The 22,949-nt window shown below is 38.3% G+C and overlaps 1 protein-coding gene across 2 annotated transcripts in view; it reads left to right on the top strand.

Moving 5' to 3' along the window:
- The window catches only part of VIPR2 (vasoactive intestinal peptide receptor 2), a 62,768-nt gene extending 42,265 nt beyond the window's left edge, over positions 1-20,503 (top strand). The window contains exons 7-14 of one of the 2 annotated variants that reach the window (XM_074831739.1): positions 2,101-2,251; positions 3,151-3,211; positions 4,540-4,609; positions 9,885-9,976; positions 12,763-12,892; positions 12,979-13,020; positions 13,280-13,351; positions 14,279-20,503. In XM_074831739.1, the coding sequence (XP_074687840.1) occupies positions 2,101-2,251; positions 3,151-3,211; positions 4,540-4,609; positions 9,885-9,976; positions 12,763-12,892; positions 12,979-13,020; positions 13,280-13,351; positions 14,279-14,452 (792 nt within the window). In that variant the 3' untranslated portion in view covers positions 14,453-20,503. The remainder of the gene's footprint in view (positions 1-2,100; positions 2,252-3,150; positions 3,212-4,539; positions 4,610-9,884; positions 9,977-12,762; positions 12,893-12,978; positions 13,021-13,279; positions 13,352-14,278) is intronic. The other variant, XM_074831749.1, reaches the window with a different exon arrangement.
- Positions 20,504-22,949: the final 2,446 nt, after the last annotated feature.

Raw genomic sequence — 22,949 nt, 5'->3', positions numbered from 1 at the left:
GCTCTGAGTTAGTAGACCCTAAGTAGGCAAAGTAGTTAGTAGGCAGTCTGCCAGGGGTAATCAAAGGTTCTTAGGTCCTTGAAAAATTCATCAGCAGACCCTCAAAATACTACTTTATTCTCGTTATTCTTGGCTGCAGAGGCTCATACTTTCCTGTTTGAATATGTCCAGTTGTACGGACTGTTGAGTAGTTTCTGCTGCATTATATGTGGGTTGATCTGACACCAGCTTGGCAAGGCTCTTTTGTGTTGCATTGGCTGGATGCTACCTTTCTTATGTAACAGCACGCAGGGTTTACCCCTTTTGTCACATGTGTGTGATGTTCCACAGTTCTGCTGCACGTGCAGATGTCTAAAAGCACACAATTCAAAATGCAATGTAACTAGGTCCTGGATCTGAATGGCACAGAGCCATAATTCTGTCTGACTCTTTACTGACAGATACCTTCGCTGTTCAGCTTCTGGAAATACACCTGATACAGGATTAGCTGCAGGAGGAAGGGAAGATATTTTGATGTGGGGTTCTGGTATGTAAATCAAGAATATAATACAGGGGAGTCTTGGAATTTAAAAGAGATTACAAAAATTTTAGACTTTGACTGCTAATCTGGTTGTAAGTAGTCATAAGCATAAAAAAAATTTCAACTTGTGTTTTGAAATGTTTAATTTTCTCCATATTAAATTTTCTGGCCCATTACTGGTCTGCAATGAATATCTCTTCAGTGGATACAAAGTCCAGAGGTAAGATTAGTTTTACCAAACAAGATGACTGGACTAAGCTGTTTCTCTGGGCTTCTGTCTTTCTCACTGGACAGTTTATCTCATCTGCTTTAAGCCTTTCTCTGGATATGCCTGTCTCTCTTCATGAGCTGTATAAGGAGCTAGTCGGCTAGTAGGTGGCTAGCTTTCACCAGAAACCTTGTTTGTAGACAGCTAAAATTAGGTGAAATTAATTCAAGCCTTTGGGCTCTTACTTCGTTTTATAGGCATGTACACAGGCATAAATGTGGGCTTGTGTGTTGCTCGGGATGCACTGAGATATCTGAGACACCACAAGGGGCTGATGAATACAAAGAAGTATCTCTAGGAGGTCTATGCACTTCTGGTTTAGCAGCTGGTAACTGGGGTCCCTGAGGGCATCTCACTTCATAATAGACACCTATGTTTAGACAGAGGAATCAATCACTAAATGAGTAAGTTACCTACTTAAGTATCTGGTGTACTTGGAATTTTAACAGAAACAGTGGAGGTATGGAGGGTATTTAAAATGAGGAAGGGCGTAAAGCAGGCAGAAACTAGAAGTTTTATTTAGTTCATTTTGTTTAGTCTGTTACATTCAGCATATCATCACATTTCTCAGCTCAGTCTCAGCAGAAACATTTTTGTGTTCAATTCTCGCATCCCAGATTGCTGCTGGGAAGTACCAAAGTAGCAGCAGCCAGCACTGTGGAACATCAGCCTCACAGACATTTGAAAATTAATTCTGAAGAGCAGCACACAGACTATAAGTATATTGGAACTTCATTTTATGATACATGCATGTGTGTTTTGTTAATTAAGAAACACTGAAGCATTTTCTAAAGGGAAAACATTATTTTTAAAAGTCCAGTCAACTTTTTCTTCTAAGTCTACTTTCATGTAAAGTTATATTTTTCACTCAGTTTCCCGTTTAGCCTTGAAAAATTCATAAAGCACTTTCTTTGTTAATTTTTATTATGTTAGGAAGCCAGCTGGGATTTTAATATATTTATTAGCCACCTAGTAGATGATCATTTGATCTAATAGCCATTTATTAACTATTACAAATGTGTGCATTTATTGATAACCACAACCTTTTACAATATTTGTGCTATGAAGTTTTTAAAATTTCTGACTGAATTTGCTATGAGAGCCATCTAAATAAGTTTTATATAATTAATTTTCTTTTTATATATGCAGCAACATTTATAATGTCTCAGTTTGCTTGACTGAATAAAAAAAATCTCTACGGGATCTGGGTTACTATTATTACATGCAGAGTTAAATCCTATAAGATATATTAATAACAGAGTAATACAGCATCTTTCCTGCAACAACTTTGATCCTTATTCTCATATTTCAGGTGGGCTGCAAGGCTATTTTGGTGTTTTTTCAATATGGTGTTATGGCAAACTTTTACTGGCTGTTAGTTGAAGGACTTTACCTCCACATCCTCCTTGTGCTAATATTCTCCCCCAACAGACACTTCACAATCTACCTGCTGATTGGATGGGGTAAGAACTTAAAACATCTTCCAATAATATTCTTTTTTTCTGTATGAATGTACAGGTTCAGTATTTCATACCAAGGCTGTCCTGCTGTTTCTGTTGAATGACTCCCCAGACTCACTAGTTCCTCAATTCAGCCCCAGCACAGGTTACAGCTGTGGGAGAGAGGGGGCACAAAACCGCTGAAGCATAACTGCTAGCTTGTTCCTTGGCATGGCTCTGACTGGTGCCAGTCTGCACAATGCCCAGGAGTTGTTCAGGACATAGGATGGTACAAGGACTGCCACCACATAACATGTGATTCAGGCTGTCCTAATTTGGGAGGAAAAAGAAAGTTTATCTACACATCCACAGGCTATGCTATACTATTTGCCTTTTTGAAAAGCCCAATAATATTGTCCATCTGGTTTTAGATACATGTATTCCTTTCATTTCCAGAAAGTGCAAAGATATTTATACAGAGCACCTCAAAGCTTCCAGTAATAGGTGGTCATAAAACATTTAGGTATTGCTGGGAAATGGGAATGTGTGGGGGAATGGTTCCTTATGAAATGATTTACACTTCAGTTTTATAGTGTAGTCCTTGGAAGTGCATTGGGAATGCATAACTTGTATCTGTCTCCCTGTAGGTCACTCTGACAGCTTGAAAGAAACCTAAGAAAGGCATGTTCTTTGTGTATTAGTCATTACGGCTGCATTTTTATAAGAAATAAACCCACTTCCCTGCAGTCTTTGTTTGTAATACATTGCTTACATCATGTAGCTCATCAGATGGGCCTCTCCATCCATTCACTAAACTGTTTACTGTATGCTTATATTTGGGGAATAATTGGTTACTAGCAGGCTGAACTTTTTTTTTTTTTTTTTTTTTGTGGACTTATACTTTTCTGATCATCCTTTTTCAGGAATTCCTACCATATTCATTATTACGTGGACAGTGACACGGATCATTTTAGAGGACACTGGGTAAGTGTGCAGGGGAGAGAAAGCTTAAAGCCTCCAACTGTGTCAATACAATCCTTGCCTTGGATATGGTGGTGTTCACACAAAGGCAGTTTGCTGTTCTGACGGGGATGACCGCAGAACTGAAATTTCAGATATGGCAATAAAGGAACAGGTACTTTGGAGCACTTCAGCATGATGATTATGCTTGCTGTTTATTTGAAAAACTCTGAAGGCAGAGATAGATTATGACTAATGTTACCCCTTGAGACCCACATTTAGAGCTATATCTGCTTTGGAACTCAAAATAATACTTAAAATAGCAGTGGGCGTCCTGGGGTTCAGTGCTGCAATACAGTGCAGTAAGATGCTAGGCATTCTAATTTGCTAACTAGCAACTCAAAATATTGAAATCTAGATATCTTTGAGTATATCTAAATTACATTCCCAGAAGTGAATCACTGTGATGTAAACATATGTAAGATGCATGTAGTCAGGTAAGACTATGACTAACTGGACCTAGGCCTGGCTCCTGGCATGGGAAAGGGAACTGAGATAAGAATTTTGTAGGAAGATAAGACTTGCTGCTTCTGCTGGTCCCAAGGAATGGGAGAGCATTCCTAGCTGGTGGGACAAACAGTTTTCACGCTCCTTTTTTTCAGCCTGACTAATATTTTATTGATTCAGTAATTAAACTGAAAAATCATGTCCTACATGATTTCTAAGTTTTATTTGCAAGACCTCTAACATCTAAACTGAAGGCTAACACCCTTTTCCTTTGTCATTATGATCACAGTTAGAGGAACTCTGAAGGGTATTGCCCTTGCTTAAGATTAATCTTTCAGAGTACTTATTCTCAGAGTATTTGGACCAAAAGTGCTGATACCATAGTGAAAACTAAATTTTCAGTTTTTCAGACAAAGTTTCAGGTTCAGTCTCACATTTTCCTAAACCAGTCAGCTGTAACCTAAATATCCCACAAGGAATAATGTAATTTCAATTGTATCTGTCAGTTGCTTTAGCTCTTCCTGCTACCCAGAGGCTGGTGTTAAGCGCTTGTTGGAAAAGTGTCCTTACACAAAGTGAAACTAAGCTTGGTTTCCCTAAAGGCCAACGTCCTCCATGATGTGAGATGGTACAGTCTAGTGTGCCTTATGTTTTAGCTGATTTGAATATGCATATTAAAACCAGGAAAATAAAATTAAAAGCAGAAAAAGATTGACTGCCAAATTCTAGGCTAGAACAGACATTATTTTACTGTGCTTTGACTTGTATATAAGAAATACTTCTCCTCATATGTCTTGCTTGCCAGATGATATTAATGTCAACATCATTTTCCCTTTTTTTTATAGTTGCTGGGATACAAATGAGCATGGTGGTCCCTGGTGGGTTATACGAATACCAATTTTAATTTCTATTATAGTAAGTAAACTTTGAAGCATGAATTATAGATCAGTTCAGCATTGTACAGTGCATATAGCCATTATTCTTTATTGCTAGTTACAGATAGGCAAGAATTCCACTTTAATGAAAAGAAATTGCAGTGTAGGAGAAATGTTAAACAGATGCCAAGGCCATTAAAATTTGTAGCCTTCTAAATTTATCTGCCTCCTATTAAATGAGCAGTTGCTTTTATTTGTATGTTGTTCTTTCTCTAACATCTCTCTTGTTTATGAGCCTGGGGGAAGCAAAAATCTAATTATACTTTTCAATGAATTGCAGATTTGATTTTGCGTGTAAATAGGTAGCCCCGCAATTGAGATTCTGATATTATTGCAGCCATAAAAAACTGTGGCTGTGTATATCTTTCTTTAATTGGTACCCTACTGAAATATATATTGAAGATGAAGTATTTGCAAAAGAATACCATTTGAGAATGTTTCATGGGGATTTTCCTATGTGGAACTCATTAGTATTATTGGAGTATCATAATAAAATTCCTGTTTGCTGTGATGATTGTGTAATTAACTTTGGGCATAATATAATAGGGTTATATGTCCATTTCTGAAAACGGTCACAGTGCAAATGAATACATTTCAGATATACTTACTTTTTTTTTAACATTTTAGTCAGAAAAATTAGGGTGTTATTAGATTACATAAGATTTCAAGAGTCCACATTGCGCTTGGGCTTGCCTTTCAGTCTGTGCCTTCTGAAGATCATTTTGAGAGAACTTCCTATCATCGTCATCAGAGTGAATTCTGCAGTGTTTAAAGAGAAAGCAGGGTAGGCACATGTGTGAAATGACATAAGGTAAGGACTCACAGAAGAGATGTGTTATGATATGAGGAAATGAGCATGCAACAGAACTACAGCATGAACCTCAAAGGAACTGGAGAATGGGTGATGGTCCAGAATGAAGAAAATGTGCTGAAAGTTAAAAGCAAAACAAACCACCTGGGGTTTACAGAAAGATGAGTCTGTTCTCTGGATGTTCAGTTTTAACAGAAAGCAGTGCTTTTCCAAAGAAGTCCTAGACCTGGAAACAGAAGTTATCCAAGTGCTCACTGGCAGACTTGAATTGCAGCTGGATCTTAGCAAAGGCTGGGAAATGAGTTGTGAGTTAAGAAAATGGAGTACTAGTCAGTCAGCAAAAGTCCAGTATATCATAAAAGGTGACCAGAATCACTGTTTGAGGCAAAGGAAATGTCATTCTCTTTTTTTCTTTTTTTTTTCTTTTTTTTTTTTTTTTTTTTTAATGGTTCTATTACTGATTTGATACAAAGGGACTGTAAGATATAGGGAAACATTTTGCAAATGACCTTTTTTGGCTTGCCAGGTGCACATGTTTAGGATCTGCTGGCTCCTTCCAGATATGTTTCTTCTCTTAAACTGCATGTTTTAGGGATGAGAGCAACTAAAGATGGCCAAGTGATTCTGCAGTCTCTACTGTATGAAGCTATGTACTTCTCTGATTAGATGATTCTTCAGCTGGTTGATCAACTACATTTTGCATTTGGGAAGTTAAGCTGTGAAAAGAAGTTATAAAAGCAGAGATACTCACCCTTTTCTGCTGGATAAGTAATGTATCTTGTTGGAGCATTGAACTACAACCAGCACTTTCATTGTGGCAGCTAGGGTGCTACGCAAACGTACTGCTGTGCAAAGTAGAGCGTGCAGTCATAGAGCAAGAGAAGCTAATGAAATGTCACATAAAATTGGTATTTGATGAGTGAAAAACACTACATTCACGAGAACGTAATTTTCAATATACGTACACCATGATAAGCCCCAACATTTCCTGTTACCTTCAGAAAAAATAGAAGTTAAAGATTCAAATCTTTGAATAATGACGTCAGCGCGCCTGCCATTCAGCAATGAAAATAGATCATTGCAAGTTCTTTGGATAGGTGGCGTGAAAGAGCCATGATGTTTCTCAACGATGTACTCACTCACACAGTGCCTTCAGTCTGCTCAGGAATGTAGGAAGACTGGAAGATTTGCAGAGAATGGTAACAAAGATGACCAGCAATAACAAATGGCTTCAGTAGTAGGAAGGACATCTGTGTTAAGTCAGTGAGGTGAACACAGGAAAACTCTGAAAGAAGCTGAATTTCAGGAAAATAAAGGAGCAGAACACCTAAGCTGAGAGCTCTCATTGACTGTCTTATGTAATGGCATAAAGAAAGCCCAGAGCATGGCTGATATTGAAAATCTTTAAGAAGAGGAAGAAGAGTGAAGAAAAGAAGAGTAGAATAGAGCCTGACTGTGAGAATGTTGCCATGAATATACTTCTGAAAGAAGGAGGAAATCAAGTAAAGGTTTTAAGGAACAATGGTTTAACCACATTAGATTTAATAGGAAGTCCACTCAGTCTTCATGCCATATTCACTCTCTTCCATTGATTTCTGTGTTAACTCCAAACATTTACACTGCTTAGAAGATTATACTTCCTATAAGGTTATTATCCAGCAGTAAACAGTGTTGTGAGAGCAAGTTCTGAAGTCACTTCTCAAAGTGGGAATGGCTTCAGTTAATTCAGTGTGTCAGAAACCTTCCCTGGCATCTCCTGACAATTTTGGCTTGAGGAAAGTTATTTGACAGGCTTCCACACTTCATGCTGTACACATTGCAGACATATTTAATTGGGGGTGACTATTCCAAACAGTTAATATGTGTTACCCATGTTCTCCGTTAAGCAAATGCCTCCACAGCTGCCTTCTCCATACTTCCACTTGCATAAACTGCTCTCATTTGGGAAGGAGTGGTGTTCAGGTGGAAACAATACTTCTGTCACATCAAAGTAACTGAGAAATGTTTCTCTTGTTATCTCACATTGCAGGTAGTGTAAGGGACTAAATAGCAAGAAAGAAACAACATTAAGACAGTTTAAATGACACATACTGAGGCAATGTATTTAGACTCAAAATCTTACTGTCAGAAGTGAACCAGTAGAAAAGGCTATCAGCAACATCTTGCTGTTACTCCACTAAAGAAGCATCATTTGTTATCACTCTTGCAGTTTCTCTACATTTATATTATTTTCTCATTTTCCTGTTCTTAGATGTTCATTGAACAGTATACATATTCTATCTTTTATTTACAGATGTTATGCTCAAACAATTTTATGGGACTGAAAAGCTACGATACTAAAAGTAAAATTCCAGGGCACTACTTGTTTCATATTTTATTGAAACATACTATTCTAAATCTAAAGGATTTTAACAAATGATCAATTCAGCAATAATCTTAGAGAAATTAATTTGCTCCACTGTACTAAGTCAGTGGCAGTTGCCACCTTTAGATCTTATTACCCAGTTTCAGCTGGCTGGAGTTACAAACTCAGTGGTGCCAAGGACTGTTACAAACTCCAAACAAGAATGTATGTTTTTCATTAATTCAAGATTATGCTTACAGACAGAAAGGTGTGTGTTTGAAAACAGACTTAAAAGTAATACATGAATGTCAGTCAAGAATGTGAGTCACCTGATTGTAGCTTTGCAGATGATTTGATGTTTCAGAAACTAAATGTATGACAGTGTATTCTGTTACAATAGAAACTAGGGATGCCTGTGAAGAACAAGAAGTTATTCTGCCAATCCCTTTGCAAATACAGAATACAGATTTTTCCTTCTCTTATTTTGTGGCTAACAAATATACAGTGAAATGGAAGCTCTCTCCTTGTCCACTAATACTAGCTCCAGTGAATATGACAAGCTAAATGTATATCCCTTCATCTGTACACTGCTGTGGTAAATCTGTAGATACAATAAGCAATTACAGGCTTCTGCCTGTTGCTTTTATAGGAGACTTGCATCAAGCAAAAATTCTAAGTCATCATCTGCCTGAAAAATGTATGTTCAGTTCAGTAAAGGCCTATATTTTCTAACATTTTTTTATTATTTTTTAAAAAATACTAGATTTAATTTTCCTATTTTTTTAAATCCCTGTCAGTTCCTGTCACTTCCCTTCACCTGTCATTTTCAACAAAATATTAAATACAGAAGGGCATGCAGTTGCTATGATCATAGTTTATTTATTAACATCACAAATTGTACCGGGTATGTCAGAGAAGACACAAAAATTCATTGAACTTGAGAAGTTTACAGCCAAATTGTTAAGACTGGAAAAAGAAGAGTTCCAGCAATAGATCAAGGCAGAGACTGAAGGTTTATAGCAGTGAGGCAGGCACTGTCTGATTGGGTACCCAGCCTCCTGATTTTGGGCTTTGGGATGGGTTAGTTAAAAACAATAAAAAATGCTCATTTTCACAGTGGTATGAATTTTTCTCTAGGTCTATTTCTTCTAAAGTGCGTTCATTTGATACAGCTGGTTGTTTATGTAGCTGTAGCTGTAGTTTTTAGCTCATCTTGTTGCTGTGAAGGTGTGGATTCCAAGTGTTCCCTCACTGTAGTATGAGCATGCAATACTTAGTGTACGGTTTTCTAGACCGCATCAAACAATCCAGCACCAGAAGGGCTGGTGAACACAAGATTCCAAAAGACAAGGGTGAAGAAATAATGGGAGTGAGACTTAGGATCTGCTGAGTTTTATACTTCAATTTTTTACATTTATCAGGGTCTGATCATAACTTTTTTTTATGCAAGTGCCTTTCTGTGAACTAAATTAGGAAATAAAATAATACTACTGTTCTATCTCAGAGGGCTGTCACGAGAATTAGACTGCAAGGATTCAGTTCCTTCAGTGATAATGTCTGCATCAGTCCCCAAGACAGACAGATACTAGTGAGAGGCCCTTTCTATGCTCAATTGGAGTGTACAGATCACCTGTGCAACCAACTTCTCTTCCCCTAATTCAGACAGGATATATTAAAAGTTAAGTCAAGAGGCAAGAGAGGGTCAAAACTGTGTATGGGACTCACCTTTTCCTTTGGGCTTCCAGTCGTGAATCCATGTGACAATTTAGAACAATGCTTGATTGCATCAAATCACATCTGATGTCCCATCCTGCCAGATAACCTGTCTTCAGCTGAGATTTTGGAAGGAGGGCATTTCTGACAACTGGGGCTTTCAAAGGCTTTTTCCAGCCAGTCTAGAACTGGTGGCCATGCAGAGGTGTGCAGGACGTAACAAACCTAGTGAAGGCAGAAAATACACAATAGGTTTGATAGTGTAGAGCTTGATGTGTTCTGGCAGGAGGTGCAGAACACCCACTGCTGAGTTGGTTTGTCTGACTTGATAAGCTGTGTATTGAGTGGAGAAGTCAGAAATAACCATTATATTTGTTTTCTTTGCAGGTGAATTTTATACTTTTTGTTAGTATTATAAGAATCTTACTGCAGAAGTTAAGATCTCCAGATGTTGGGGGAAATGACCAGTCACAGTACAAGTGAGTCATATTTTTAGATATTATATACAGAACCAAAATAATCTCTGCTGAATCCTGCTACCAACAATTGCTGTGATACTAGAATTACATTTAATTCAGACATACTTTTAGATGTGGTTTATTTTTCTAGAGGAAAATCAACTTCATTTCTGTTTAGGCATTCTTCTTTTGTGTTTTGGTTTGAACATCAAATCCTAACATCCATTGTTTCCACAGCTTTAGAATCAAGGAATGTTGAGGGGCAATTTAAATACATTGCTAAAATTGGATTTGTTTTTTATTATATTGCCATATCAGTTTTTGTTGTTTATTATAATAGCTCCTGGATACTGTAATCCAAAATCAAGACTCTGTTGTAGTAGGTCTTATTTTAAAAACCTAGATACAGACACTGAGATTGACACTTTAGGATGTTAATATGGTATTTCAATGACAAAACCTAACATGAACACTGAAAATTCAAAATATGCAAGTGGCCTTTGAAAATGTGCACCTGGATAACACCTTTTTTTCATTGAAAAAAATACTGAATTTCTGTCCTAAAAGCAAATAAAACATGGTGCGCTAAAGTAAAGCATATTGTGAAAGACAAGAGAACTAGGACTTTATGTGTTTTGTAAACAACGTGACACATTTGATGCAAAAAGTGATGGAAGAGGCAACACGACTAGATTGACAGTTGCTGCGTAGAGCTACAAGGGTCCTTCTTTGTGTTTGCTGCTTGAATTGGCTAAACATGTGGGAGAACCAAATCAACCTAGATGAAATTATGCAGCTGCCACATTATTATTTAGCACAATGACCAACCTATGGGCAGGAAATCCCCTCAAGTTTACTTCTTGTGGCAGGAACTTTGTTTCCATGTGGTATTTATGTATTTTATGAAAACAAGGCACTCCCTTCGTATAAGCCTCATAATTTTTCACAGTTTACTGTAGTGCTTCATAGTGTAACATGTTCATTAATAGCCACCTTGTCCTTCATTATTCAGCCCTGTGAATTCTTTGCTTTTAGCGTTTGATTGCCTGATTAAGTTTGGATTGGATGGTCTTTAGCCGATACCCATGGGAACAGTAGATTAACCTCCTCAAGAAATACTGCATCTACAGAGCAAATTAAAGGTCTAGAAGGCTCATTTTTCAATATGCATCTTCTAAAATACACAGAAGAATATTTTGTCTATCTATACAGAGAAGGCTATTTTGTCTGTCCCTTTTCTTCATTAAAATGTAAGTGCAGTATAGAGAAAGTAACATCAGCTAGACAAAAATTATTAAAACAAGAATGGAGTGAAAGTGAAATATGAGTCTAAAATGAATGCTGCTCATGCAAGTCACCATTTTTCTTCCTTTTCTCTGTCCCACTTGCTTCTATCTGGTTCCATCCTTTTTGTTGCTCATTTTACTTTTGCAGTGGGTAAGGTTAAGTTCAAATAAATTCAGTTTTCCATTTCACTTGGGAAGGCAGGAAATTTGCTGCCATCATCATCTTCTCCAGTTGTAAATGAATTTCTTCTGCTAAGGAAATCCTATTTGTCCCACTTACTGCTATCACCTTCAGATGTAAGGGTTTTACTATTCTTGAGAAACTTTGCTGTCAGAACTGTTTTTTTCCACATAAACAGATGCAGCCTCTGGGACATTATGAACAAAGGAAGGCCATGAAGATTGACACAGGAAAAATAAAACCGCTTGAAATACCTTGACTTTTCTGTTAAAATAAGTGAATTCACAACAGCATCCTTTCATTGTTGAATCAAGTTACATTCATCAAGACAGTGATGAATTATGGGACTCAACATTATAACTTCTTGAATTTTATCTGATACCAGACATCCATAATCATGCATGACTTGCCCTGTATAATATATAAAACTGATGTTATTAGAGTGAAATAAGTGACAGATAAGGAATAATTAGCAGTTCATCATTTCAGTGGTTTCACGGGCAGTTTGTCAGAGCTGCTCTGCTTAATAATTTAAAGTTCTCCTTCCTTAACGTCAGTAGCGTCTTGTGCTGAAATTTATTATGTAATTGACTACACTGAAAATTAGTTAATAGTATATGTTTAATACCATCAGTATAGTTACGAGATTTTAGTATTTGGGAGTAAATCTGAAATTGTTCATGAAAATCTCACAGTTGAGATTATTCTGGATGACATTTCCTAGGTACTATTTGCATACTATGTATGTGCAATGTACAGACTAATCATGCAATTGCACATTTAAAGGAAATTAACATCAATTAATTTCAAAGAGAGATTTTACCTTCCATACAAGAAGATGTGTCAGTATGACTTTGCAGGAAGGCATTATTCCTTTCCACTCTGAACCCTTCATGCCAGGTAAAAAACATCTTGAGAGATCTGATGGCAGCTTGTGACACTTTGTCAGATGTGGTCCTGTGGAATAATGCAGTAAAACCCCACCCCCAAAAACCGTGCCATGAAATCAGGTTGGGAACTGGGTGCATGTCAAAAAGACACAGCAGAGGGCAACTGAAAAGGGGTCTTTTGGTTTAGAGGCCCTGCAGCCTTTTACCAGCCTTTGGCAGAATGCAAGGTCAGCAAGATCAAGTATAACATGGAATTGCATGTTAATTTATGAAATTACTATGTGGCTAATCTCACAGCAGGCTTGAAAGGAAGACAGTTTGCAATAAATAACTCTTACTAAGACTTTATAAATTTGAAGTCATACGAGGTTTCTGTAAACGACATTGTGTCAGGTTCTTAGTAAAACAAGAACTTATCATTAAATTCAATTTTTTTTCTCATTTACCCAGGAGACTTGCAAAATCCACGTTGTTGCTTATTCCGTTATTTGGAGTTCACTACACAGTGTTTGCTCTATTTCCTGATCGCAGTTCCAATAATTATAAAATAATCTTTGAGTTGTGTTTGGGATCTTTTCAGGTAAATTTTAAAGTTTTTATTCAAAAGAAGTTTTATTGACCTAGATTGGTGCTGCCTATGAACTAAGGAATATTGTCTCTTTCCAGGGGTTGATTGTTGCAGTCCTGTATTGTTTTCTGAACAGTGAAGTAAGTCTCACCTTTTCTACTGAGGATGTAAAATATTGTTTTCAGTAAATGTATAAGTGCCCCTATAATTCCACTCTGATACATGAAGCTGTTTTATAAGATGTTTGCATTCCTATTTATAGAATATACATGTGGCAGTTTCTATGCAACAGAAGAAATCATTGTATTTGGGTGAAGAGTTAAGAGCTGTTTGAAATCTAATTCCTTGCAAACCGAGGTGTTAGTGTGCCTGCTGTTATTTAACATGATCTAATTCTAGCTCTGTTACAAGGATTATGCAAGTGAGATGCAACAAGTCAAGAAATTTATCCAAAGCTTGAAACACCACTTAGTAAGTATTTAAGGGTAATCATCTGACAGAATCTAACACCCAGAACAGCAGCAGATTTTCAAAAGTGCTCAGCATGTAGCAGCTTTCCTAATCTCAACTGAGGAAGATGCAAGGAAATCCTTTTGATGGTAGCCGCTTTTTAAGGTAGAATATACATTAAAGAGCACGCAGTGTCTGACAGGAGGAATCTGTCTGAAGAAGACACCTGCTTGCACAGGGAATTGACATTCAGCTCTCCTGAGTGCTATTCTGGTCTTTGATATTCATGAGATGCCTGATTTTGGGCTAATCATTTGATTCCACGCTTTAAGTATCTGTGATTAATAGCTAGATACCAAAAGCTAATGTTGAAGCACAAGTGATACAAAACTGATTTCGAAAGTGGCCTTGGGTCATCTCCTCACAGACAGTGTAGACACAATCTTTGCCTCAGTTTTGTAATCTCTAGAGGGAAGGGATGCCATCCAGAGGGATCTTGAAAGGCTTGGGAATAGACCCATGTGAACCCCATGAAGTTCAACAAAGCCAAGTGCAAGGTCCTGCAGGGCCTTTAGTGACAGGACAAGGGGTAATGGTTTTAAACTGAAAGGGGGTGGATTTAGGTTGCATGTGAGGAAGAAATGTGGTGGAGGCACTGGAACAGGTTGCCCAGTGAAGTTGTGGATGCTCCACCACTGGAAGTGTCCAAGATCAGGTTGGATGTCCAAGATCAGGTTGGATGTGGCTTTGAACAACCTCATCTAATGAAAGATGTCCCTGCCCATGGCAGGAGGGTTGGACTAGATGATCTTTAAAAGTCCCTACCAACCCAAACCATTCTATGATTCTATTCCAAGAGGTCCCCATTTGAGAGCCCATAAGCATGGAAGAAGTTCCTCACGTAAAATAACATTTCAGCTCAGCTTACGCATTTTCTTTTTAACACAGGTGCAAGGGGAGCTGAAAAGAAAATGGCGGAGTTTGTGCTGGAAGCAGACAGCAGGCAGAGATTACAGACTCCACAGCTCTTCGATTTCTCGAAATGGATCAGAAAGCGTTTCTCAGCTCCACCGGAATTCAAGGGCTCAGTCATTTATGCAGACAGAGACCACCATGATATAAATCAGCTAGGTCCCCCAAAACATGAAAAACTGTGGGATATATCATTCATTATGCAGCTTAATGTGATATTTTATAAAATGTACAGTTTAGTGCTTTGCTTTTCTACATGTTGGTATTTGGGAAATTGGTTTGTGCAGCCAACCAGTTAATAACAGAGACACCTGCCCCATGGATGCTTTCTGTTTTTTTAAAATGGTATTCATATTAATTCTGACGTTCTCTTGCCGTTTACTAGCTGTAACTATTCAAAAACTCATTTACTGTAATGGTCTTTTACCCTCCAACATGTCAACAAGAAAGATGTGTGGTATCCTGTTCAATGCAGACTGCTTGATACATGTCAGAAAGTTTAAGATGGGAAGCAAGAAAATTTCTTACACTTTATTTATACTTAAGGAACCATTTCTTTCCTAATTATGGAAAACAAAATAAAAATAAAGAAATGTAAGACTATAATTAACTGCACTGAGAGTTTAGTGTGCTAATCCAGGAAATCATTAACATTTATACAGAGGGGAAAAAGGTAGTACTTCTCAGCTAATTGTATAAATTTCAGAGATTACTTTCTACAGAGTTTGATTCCAATCCTGTTGTTCCTTTCAAAAGTGCCTGGTTTTATGTTTAGGTGCAGAAAGTAGGACTACCTTTGCAGTCCATACAGAAAAGACTACTGTAACAGTTTTGATTAAAACATCAGCATTTTCCAGTAGTGCTGTTGCAAATCACCAGTTGTTCTTTTCTGTTTAAAATCAGAGATTTGTGCTCTTTTATTAAACAATTTTCTGAAGAGGTGCTTTATTGCTAGAGCAATCCAGTATATGGTACAGCCTTGGATAGCATATTGCCCATTGAAAATATAATTTTTATATAATATTTTCATTGAAATATGTCTCTAGAACTACATACTTGGCAGCTAAAACAAGGCATATTGCAATAAAGTTACAACTCTCATTTAAGGAATAATGTAAATTCTTTTAGCTTAATTCTATTCTGTATCTGAGTTGATGAAATTTTGTCTTGGCCATGACTCCAGCAAAAAAAATTAGAATCCCTAAAAATTACCATAAAAGGCATAAATAGAAGGAATTCTCAACGACGCCAAGCCTCTTATGTAGCCACTTGGTAAAAAAAAATGACATAGGACTGACAGATTCTTATAGACACAGAACATTTGCACTCTTTAAAAGAAAGAAACCCAGTGATGTTTACTTCCCACGTCCACTCTAAATAGCAAGTGGGAATTATATATATTTCCCATAAAATCAATTGCCCTGATATTTCAGATAACAGTGTATGGAGCTAGCAGAATCCAGGGTCCACAATATTGCAGGTAAAGGGAAGAACAGCAGCAAGGGCATGTCTTGGCCTTCTACATGTACATTCTTGAAAATATTGCCAGTACTGGGAATATTGTTGGCAGACGTCAAAGTGTCCATACACCTTTTGGTCTGATTTAATTTAGCTATTTGTCAGTCAAACACAGTTTATTCTAATGGGGTTACCCTGGAGTGATACAAAGCTATGTCAGACTAAAGATAGAAAAGGCCCCACAGTTCACATGAGTACTGCAGAACAGGTAACTCTCTGAATGACACCAACCTTTACATAGTAGGTATCATTTGAGTTAAACAATAATCACTTGATGAATTGTTACTTTGCCAGATTTGACTTTAAAGAAGCTAATGATCACCTCCAGTCATTCAGAGTGTTTCCTGCTGGCAGTTGGTGAAGTAACTGAGATTCTGGCATGAAGTAGGCTGCCCAGTGACAGTCCCATGGTGTCTAAAGATACACCCCTACACAGGTATTTAAACTAAATATATTCCCAAAGGATTTAGACTCAGGAACCACTGCTAAACTTTAGTATTTCTCCTGGATCTCTGAACAACCTTATCAACAAACTCTTCACTGCAAATATATGAAGACACATTGAGCTTTGGGGGCGGCTCCCATACCTAAATTAAACATATCTCTGCACTTCATGCTTCTTTGTCTGAAGTGGCATTGGGACTGCATAGCTCCCTGAAATGTGATGTGCAGGATGTACTTTTTTTCCCAAATTCCTAGGGTAGAAAGGCACACTTGTCAAGCATTCAAGTATACTCATCTTTGTGTTCAAAGGAGGTTCTCTGAGTGAGTTGACACACAGACAGAATGATGGTATAGAAATAGAGATTTCAAGCAATCTGTGCCATAAGTCTGTTCTTCATGATACATCACCAATTAGATGTGTTTATAATTCATTGTATCCTAGAGAAAACTATCTTTGTAGATCTAGGTGATCCACATTTTAGTGATTTTTGGATTATAAAACAGAAAAGCTTAAATAAGAAAATACATATTAAGTTGAAATGAAACAGCATAGTTTCCTTTAACAGGGTGCAGATGCATTTGTATTTGATTCTACTTTTCATGTAGAAATAATGCCATATGAGACAATGAAGTTGTACCAGTGGGAGAACATAGATGGTATCACTAAGTTTGTAAAGGAATATGTGGACATACAAAGAATGGCACACAAGGGAGAGAGGTTCTGCATGTAGTTTCTTTCAAACCAGTGAAAAGTGCAGTACTTTATAGAACCTCATCCCTCTATAAAAAATCAGAGAATCTAAATACAGAAAATATATTTTCTGAGAGACAGTTTAACTTCATAATGATTTTTGAAAATATTTTCATGTTGGAAAAGGCCCAGAAGAAGGCACAGTGCTCACTTTTTACTCCCAGAAAATTCTGACTTCCAAATAATTTTATGCAAAGTTGCAGCATCAACCCCATCATCACCTGTTTGACTTTCAGCTGTCTTTTCACACAGATAGACATCATGTTAAAATGTATGTAAAAGATGCAAACCAGTTTGACAAATCTAGTACTTGATCAATGTTTTGTGACTTTATGACACCTAGAAACAAAATAGCTTCCCATGGCATTGTATTTTGCACAGGGATGTGGAGTTAAATGCTCCTGCTCTGTTCTGTGGTGACTCTAAGAGTCAAAAGGACAATGCAGGAAAACATCATTTGGCCTTCTGTCATCCCTAAAAACTAGTTCTTGCTCAGTCCTAGCAGCATCGGGGAGGAGGTAGAGGCGGCAAGACAAGCATATGCTTTCCTGGCATGGCCTTGTCACACAGTGCTCCCCTCCTTCTTTCTTCCTTTACTGCCTTTCTCCCTTTGGTTGCACCAGGGTCCAAACTGAGTTGTAAAGTCTTCAGAGCAGGGAAGCTGTTTTTTTGGCCCCACTGAAAAGCCGGTAGCACATCATGGAAAGTTGGTGAACAAGAATGGTAATACAATTCACTCTTGTACTGGGGCTAATTGTTGTACTTTACTTTCCTTGGAGCTGCTAGGGTGGCACCATTCATTCTGAGTGATTTTTATCAGCATCACCTGCTGCTGATGCCTGAGGAACACAGTGACAGATTACTCTCCAGTTGCTAACCATGATCAAAATCTAAATATAAAGCGAGCGTTGACTCAAATTTTCCTCTGCAGAGTTGATTTCATCTAGGTGCTCAATAAACTCAGGTGAAATTCATCTGCCCTGGTTTTGGTATCTAAAAGATGGATGTCTCTCTCTGAGCTAAAGACTTTTAAAGTGCCTTTCATAGTCATCATGGAGAAATAGGCACTAGTTGAAGATGATTCATCCCATGTTCCGCTGGGCATCTAAGGTAGGTGAGCGGAATCACCTTTTTCTCTATATTCAGTCTAAAATGAGCCAGGGTAGCTGGCTAGTAATTAGAGTTCTCACTCTACATCTAAAATTAGGTAAATTGAATCTCTCTAGGTGAGGCCATTCAGTTATCTGGCTAATATTACCCAGATATTCCTTCTTAAGCCAAGTTATTTGGGTTGGCCAAAGTTATCCTCCAAAAAAGGTGCAGGATGATTCAAAAGTTCAGGCAATGGAGGATCCCTCAGTTCATTTGGTAGAGTGTCCTTGTGGTTGACTGCCTTCTGTGATAAAGCCAATAGCCTTATGTCCCTTTTGAACTGCCTGGCTTCAGCTTTCAACAGTTGTTTCTTGTTTTGGGTTAGGTGTTTGGCTTTTTGTCTTTTGCAGAGAGGTCATGTGCTAAAACAAAGTGCTTTAGACCACCAGAAATATTCTTTATGTGAAGTCTCTTGAAAAATCACTCTTTAAATCATGTCTTTATTTCCTCTCTGGGAAACTAAACATGTCAAGTATTTCAAATTCTGACAGCGAGGTATTTTCTCAAATATTCTTCCCAGTTCTCTTCTGTGCCCCATTCCATTCATAATAGCTTCAGCCAAGAGAAGCAAAGAAAATATGTCACTATCTCCTCCTTCAGGAGTGCACACACCATTGACCATATTTCTCACTCCCACTTGTAGCTGACATGGTCATACCTCTGGAAATCTTTGACTTTACATAGTCATTTTAACTGACCAGAACTGGCTAGTGACATGCAATGAGATTATTGCTGGCATGTTTTCTGCCATATAAACTAGTACCTTTTTAAAATATGTTGGCTTTGGTGTCTCAGTCAGCTGCATTAATGTGCTTCGCAAAATAACCTTAGGAATAACGAGAGCACCCTTTTAACCATTGAAAGCAGTGCTGGCTTCATGAAATTTTAAGAATCTGAGATGTATTTAAGTAAGTACTCCATGCACTCCGTGGTGGAGTGCACAAGACCCCGACAAATTACACCTGAACGGCATGGTGATGGGTGCTGCAGGTAGCCAGCTGAGGAAATACCCAGTTTAAGCACACATTGGAACTGTACTGTAGTGGCAATAACTAATTGGTGGCAAAAAGCATTACAAAAAGCCTTGTGCAGTCAAGTTGAAGGCAGCCTGCCCCACTCTGTAGCATCTACTTCATGTCCTGATGCACCCCAGACACGCTTCCCTCTGCCTTTAACATGATGAAGGGGAAAGCAACAGGCATAGACCCTCAGCAAACCAGTGAATGCCTGGGACGGATTTATGAAATAAGGCATTGCCAAGTGCACGTGTGTCACACTCCATGCGTAAGGACTAAGATGAGTCATGTGCATTATTTGTCTCCTATTTTTGTGAGTTCTAAAAAACATCTTCTGTTGACTGTGAATTTGTCCATTTCAGCAAAGCGATTGTGAATAAATTCCAAATTCACTTTGTACAGAATTTTTTCAGACATCTCTAATGAAAAGTGAAGCATTAAATGTCTGATAAAAAGGAAGAACTGGCAAGTAACCTGCAGAGAAGCTGCTATGTGTATGAGGGTTACTGTCTGAGCAATTACTGTCTGTGCATAAGGATACAGGAAATACTTTTACCAACAAAAGTACCTTCATGTTACCATGAGTGCCTATATAAGATGTGGGCTGTCAGTACTACCCTGACATAACCAAATAGCAGAAGTTAGTATGCAGTGCTGTTCTGCTGATGAAAAAACAATATTAACATAAGAATAATGGGTTCTAATACGTATGTTGCAAGAGTACATCAGGGTAACATTTAAAAGGAGCGTTATGTGATGTGGTTTAACCACTCTGTGTTGGACCTGGTTCTGCCCAATGATAACAGTATGTAGTTAAATCTAAGTCAGTAACATTTCAGCTAAACCAGTAGCTGAAATGTCCCAACCCCCTTTATTTCCCAAAGCAGTGTAATAAGTTTATGATGACCTGGAGCTTTTTTCTTCCTAGCACATTAGTATGAGTATTGCTTTGAAATTCTCTTTTGTCATCTTTATCAATAGCAATCTGTCAAGTACAGTAAAAATTAAGCATAATGTAAATGAATGTGATTATTTTTTACAAAATGTACAGACTATGATGTTGTATAGATTAATGTGTGTAAATAGGTTTCCTTTTCATACTGTATTTCACTATACTTTTTTGGTTTTGCTCTTTTGTGCTTTTCTGCTTTCAGTTTTTAATGTCACGTACTAAAAGCCTTCTCTGAGATATGTTATATATAAAGCTGTGAACAAATAAGCGTTTACATCTTTATGCTATTAGAGATAATAGTAGTTAATAACACCATAATGGACTAAAGAGGAATCAGAGAATAAAAATTTTAAAGGTTTTTCACAGAATGTCTTTTATCTATCTGATTTATCTATTTATGACATGCTCTCACAAATTATATTTTCAAAACTGAAAGTGGTCCTTCTGCCTTGGCAGCTCAGGATTCCTCAGCAATGTAATTGAAATTGAATTGCATGGAAAATGAAAGGCCAAGGCTGCTCCTGCCATGGGAACGGGCACAGGGGAGAGACACACTGGGGCAGGACTGGCAGTGGTGCGCTGCTGGCGGGGCCTGTGCGGGAGGTCAGCACATGGAGGAGGAGGTGGCACCTCACGGGGCAGCGTACTTTCCCTGACAGCAGCACCCAGCAGAGACAAAGGACAGAGTGCTGTTTTGCTGTTCCTCAGAGACCAGAGAATCTGTCCCCTTCTGTGTGTATCTAGTTATCATAGAAGCTGTGTCATCAGGAGAGGTCTTCTGGCTCTTTGAGAGACCTGAGCTCTCATCCTCTCCCACCTTACATGTGTGCCTGTACGAGCTGCCTATCATCAGCCTGAACCCTTTCACAATTACATGACTGCAGTGTCCTTGCCCACATGCATGTGCTCTCTCCCCCACTGCTAACTGGGTGGCCCCACAACCAGGTCACCTTGATGTCTGCAGGTGAGCTTCTTTAGGGCTGATGAGCCTGAATGTGCAGAAGAGCCAGGGTGCAGGTGAGCAGGGGTGCAGGCAACTGGTTTTGTTCCCATCAGTGCTGGCAACAGCACCTGCAGGTTTTCCTGGCAAGTCTGCATGCTATTGAATGCAAACCCCAGATCCCTTACAAAAATTCTATATCATTTTAACACTATCAGTGCTGGCAGACTGCTGTAGCTAGAGAAATGGATGTCCCCAGAAGAAAAGCAAAAGTCAGTGTGTTGGGGAGCGAAGAGAGTACGGGAGCCTGCACTCAAGAAGTAGCTTAAAGACACAAACACTTCTATTACAACTTCTGCATGGTTATGCTAGGCAGGATCAGCTGCAGGAGTCGCTCAGCTCTGCACTCATCACCACTGGCCCCCAGGCAGGCTTGAATACAGCACAAGCTCTGGTTGTACCAAGGAGCTTCTAACTGGGACATTTGAAAAGGTAAAGGAGATCAGTGCCTGGGATAGTGAAACAGTCAGAAATACTGGCTGCATTCCCCTCCCCTCCTCTGTAAGACAGCAAAAGAAAATGTATTGTAAACTCTGTGTGTGTGTGTGCGCGAATGTAAATTTGGGTGTGGACTGCAGAATGACGTTGCTTTTACAAGACATCTTGTTTTCCCTTGGCAGCGTGTAAACCAAGTCCCAATCTAGCTCCCCATTCCAGTTCTGTTTGCTTATAGCCTGGCAGAGGTTGCCCATTAGGTGACAGAGTAAAAGGGGATTTGCACAGACCACAAGGAGAAACCAGGTGCTCGGTGAGAGGCTTGAGAGCCTGTGCTCAGGAAAAGCAGCAACCTACACCTCAATCTACAGTGTCTATGTGTAGCCTCCCTGCAACACCGTGTTGTCAGTGGAGTTTGAGAGGTGACTTTTACTGCAGTGACTCCATGGCTGGGTAGAGGGTATTCCAGTTTGCAAAGGGGATTCACTGGAATGCACAATGCTATTGAGTTAATACAAAGTTCCAAATAATTAGACCCTATGTGTCCAACTGAATAAAATAAAATGTTTTCTATTAAGTTCTATTATTTATAATTGACTGTATTTTAATACCCTCATCTTTCCTTAACAACATAGGCTGGGATGTATTGTGAGCTAGCTGACATGTAATTTAGGTTGAACTATTGTATCAAATCATTTAATAAGTATATGTTGTATCAAAGTAGTTATAGATTTTTCACATAAGAAAAATAAATTTTTTAGTGATATCCTATAGAATATAGTCAGTGCCCTGGGATATTCAATTAAATATGAATATTGGATTTGGTAGACAAAAGAAATCAAAATGAAGAGCTGTGCTTTATGTTGAAGCCCCTCTGTATTTCTGAGGTGGTGCCTTTGTAATTGAGGCTGCTTCTCAACACAATCCTGTTAAGCTGTGAAACTCTCTGTTCGAAAAGGCTTTATTTAGCAATAGCCCTCAGCCACTGCTTATCCCTGGTTTCCTGCTTATATTCTTTACCCGCTCTTAATTGGTGCCTTGGGCTTTGGCTGACTGTCTCTGTAGGATATGAAAAAATACTCTGCAGATAATGAGGGAATCAGTAAGCAAGTTTATAACAATATAATTAATAATGGATCCTGACTACTAGGGGACATTTTGTTATCCAGAGCTATATTCATGAGAAGCAGTTTGAAAATTAAAATATAATCTGAGTAACACAGAAAATTGTACTGTAGAGGATGACTGTGTCTTATCCAGGTGATGAATTGGACAATTTAATAATTCCTGCAGATTCTAGCTTCTGTTATTCAGATAAGTACCCAAACCATATGGCCTGTTTTCAAAAACACTTAACTTGACCTTATTACTCAACAGTA

The sequence above is a fragment of the Strix aluco genome, chromosome 1, assembly GCF_031877795.1.
Source record: "Strix aluco isolate bStrAlu1 chromosome 1, bStrAlu1.hap1, whole genome shotgun sequence".
Lineage (NCBI taxonomy): Eukaryota > Metazoa > Chordata > Aves > Strigiformes > Strigidae > Strix > Strix aluco.
Note: the sequence above shows the minus strand (reverse complement) of the source record. Positions and strands in the feature narration are given on the sequence as shown.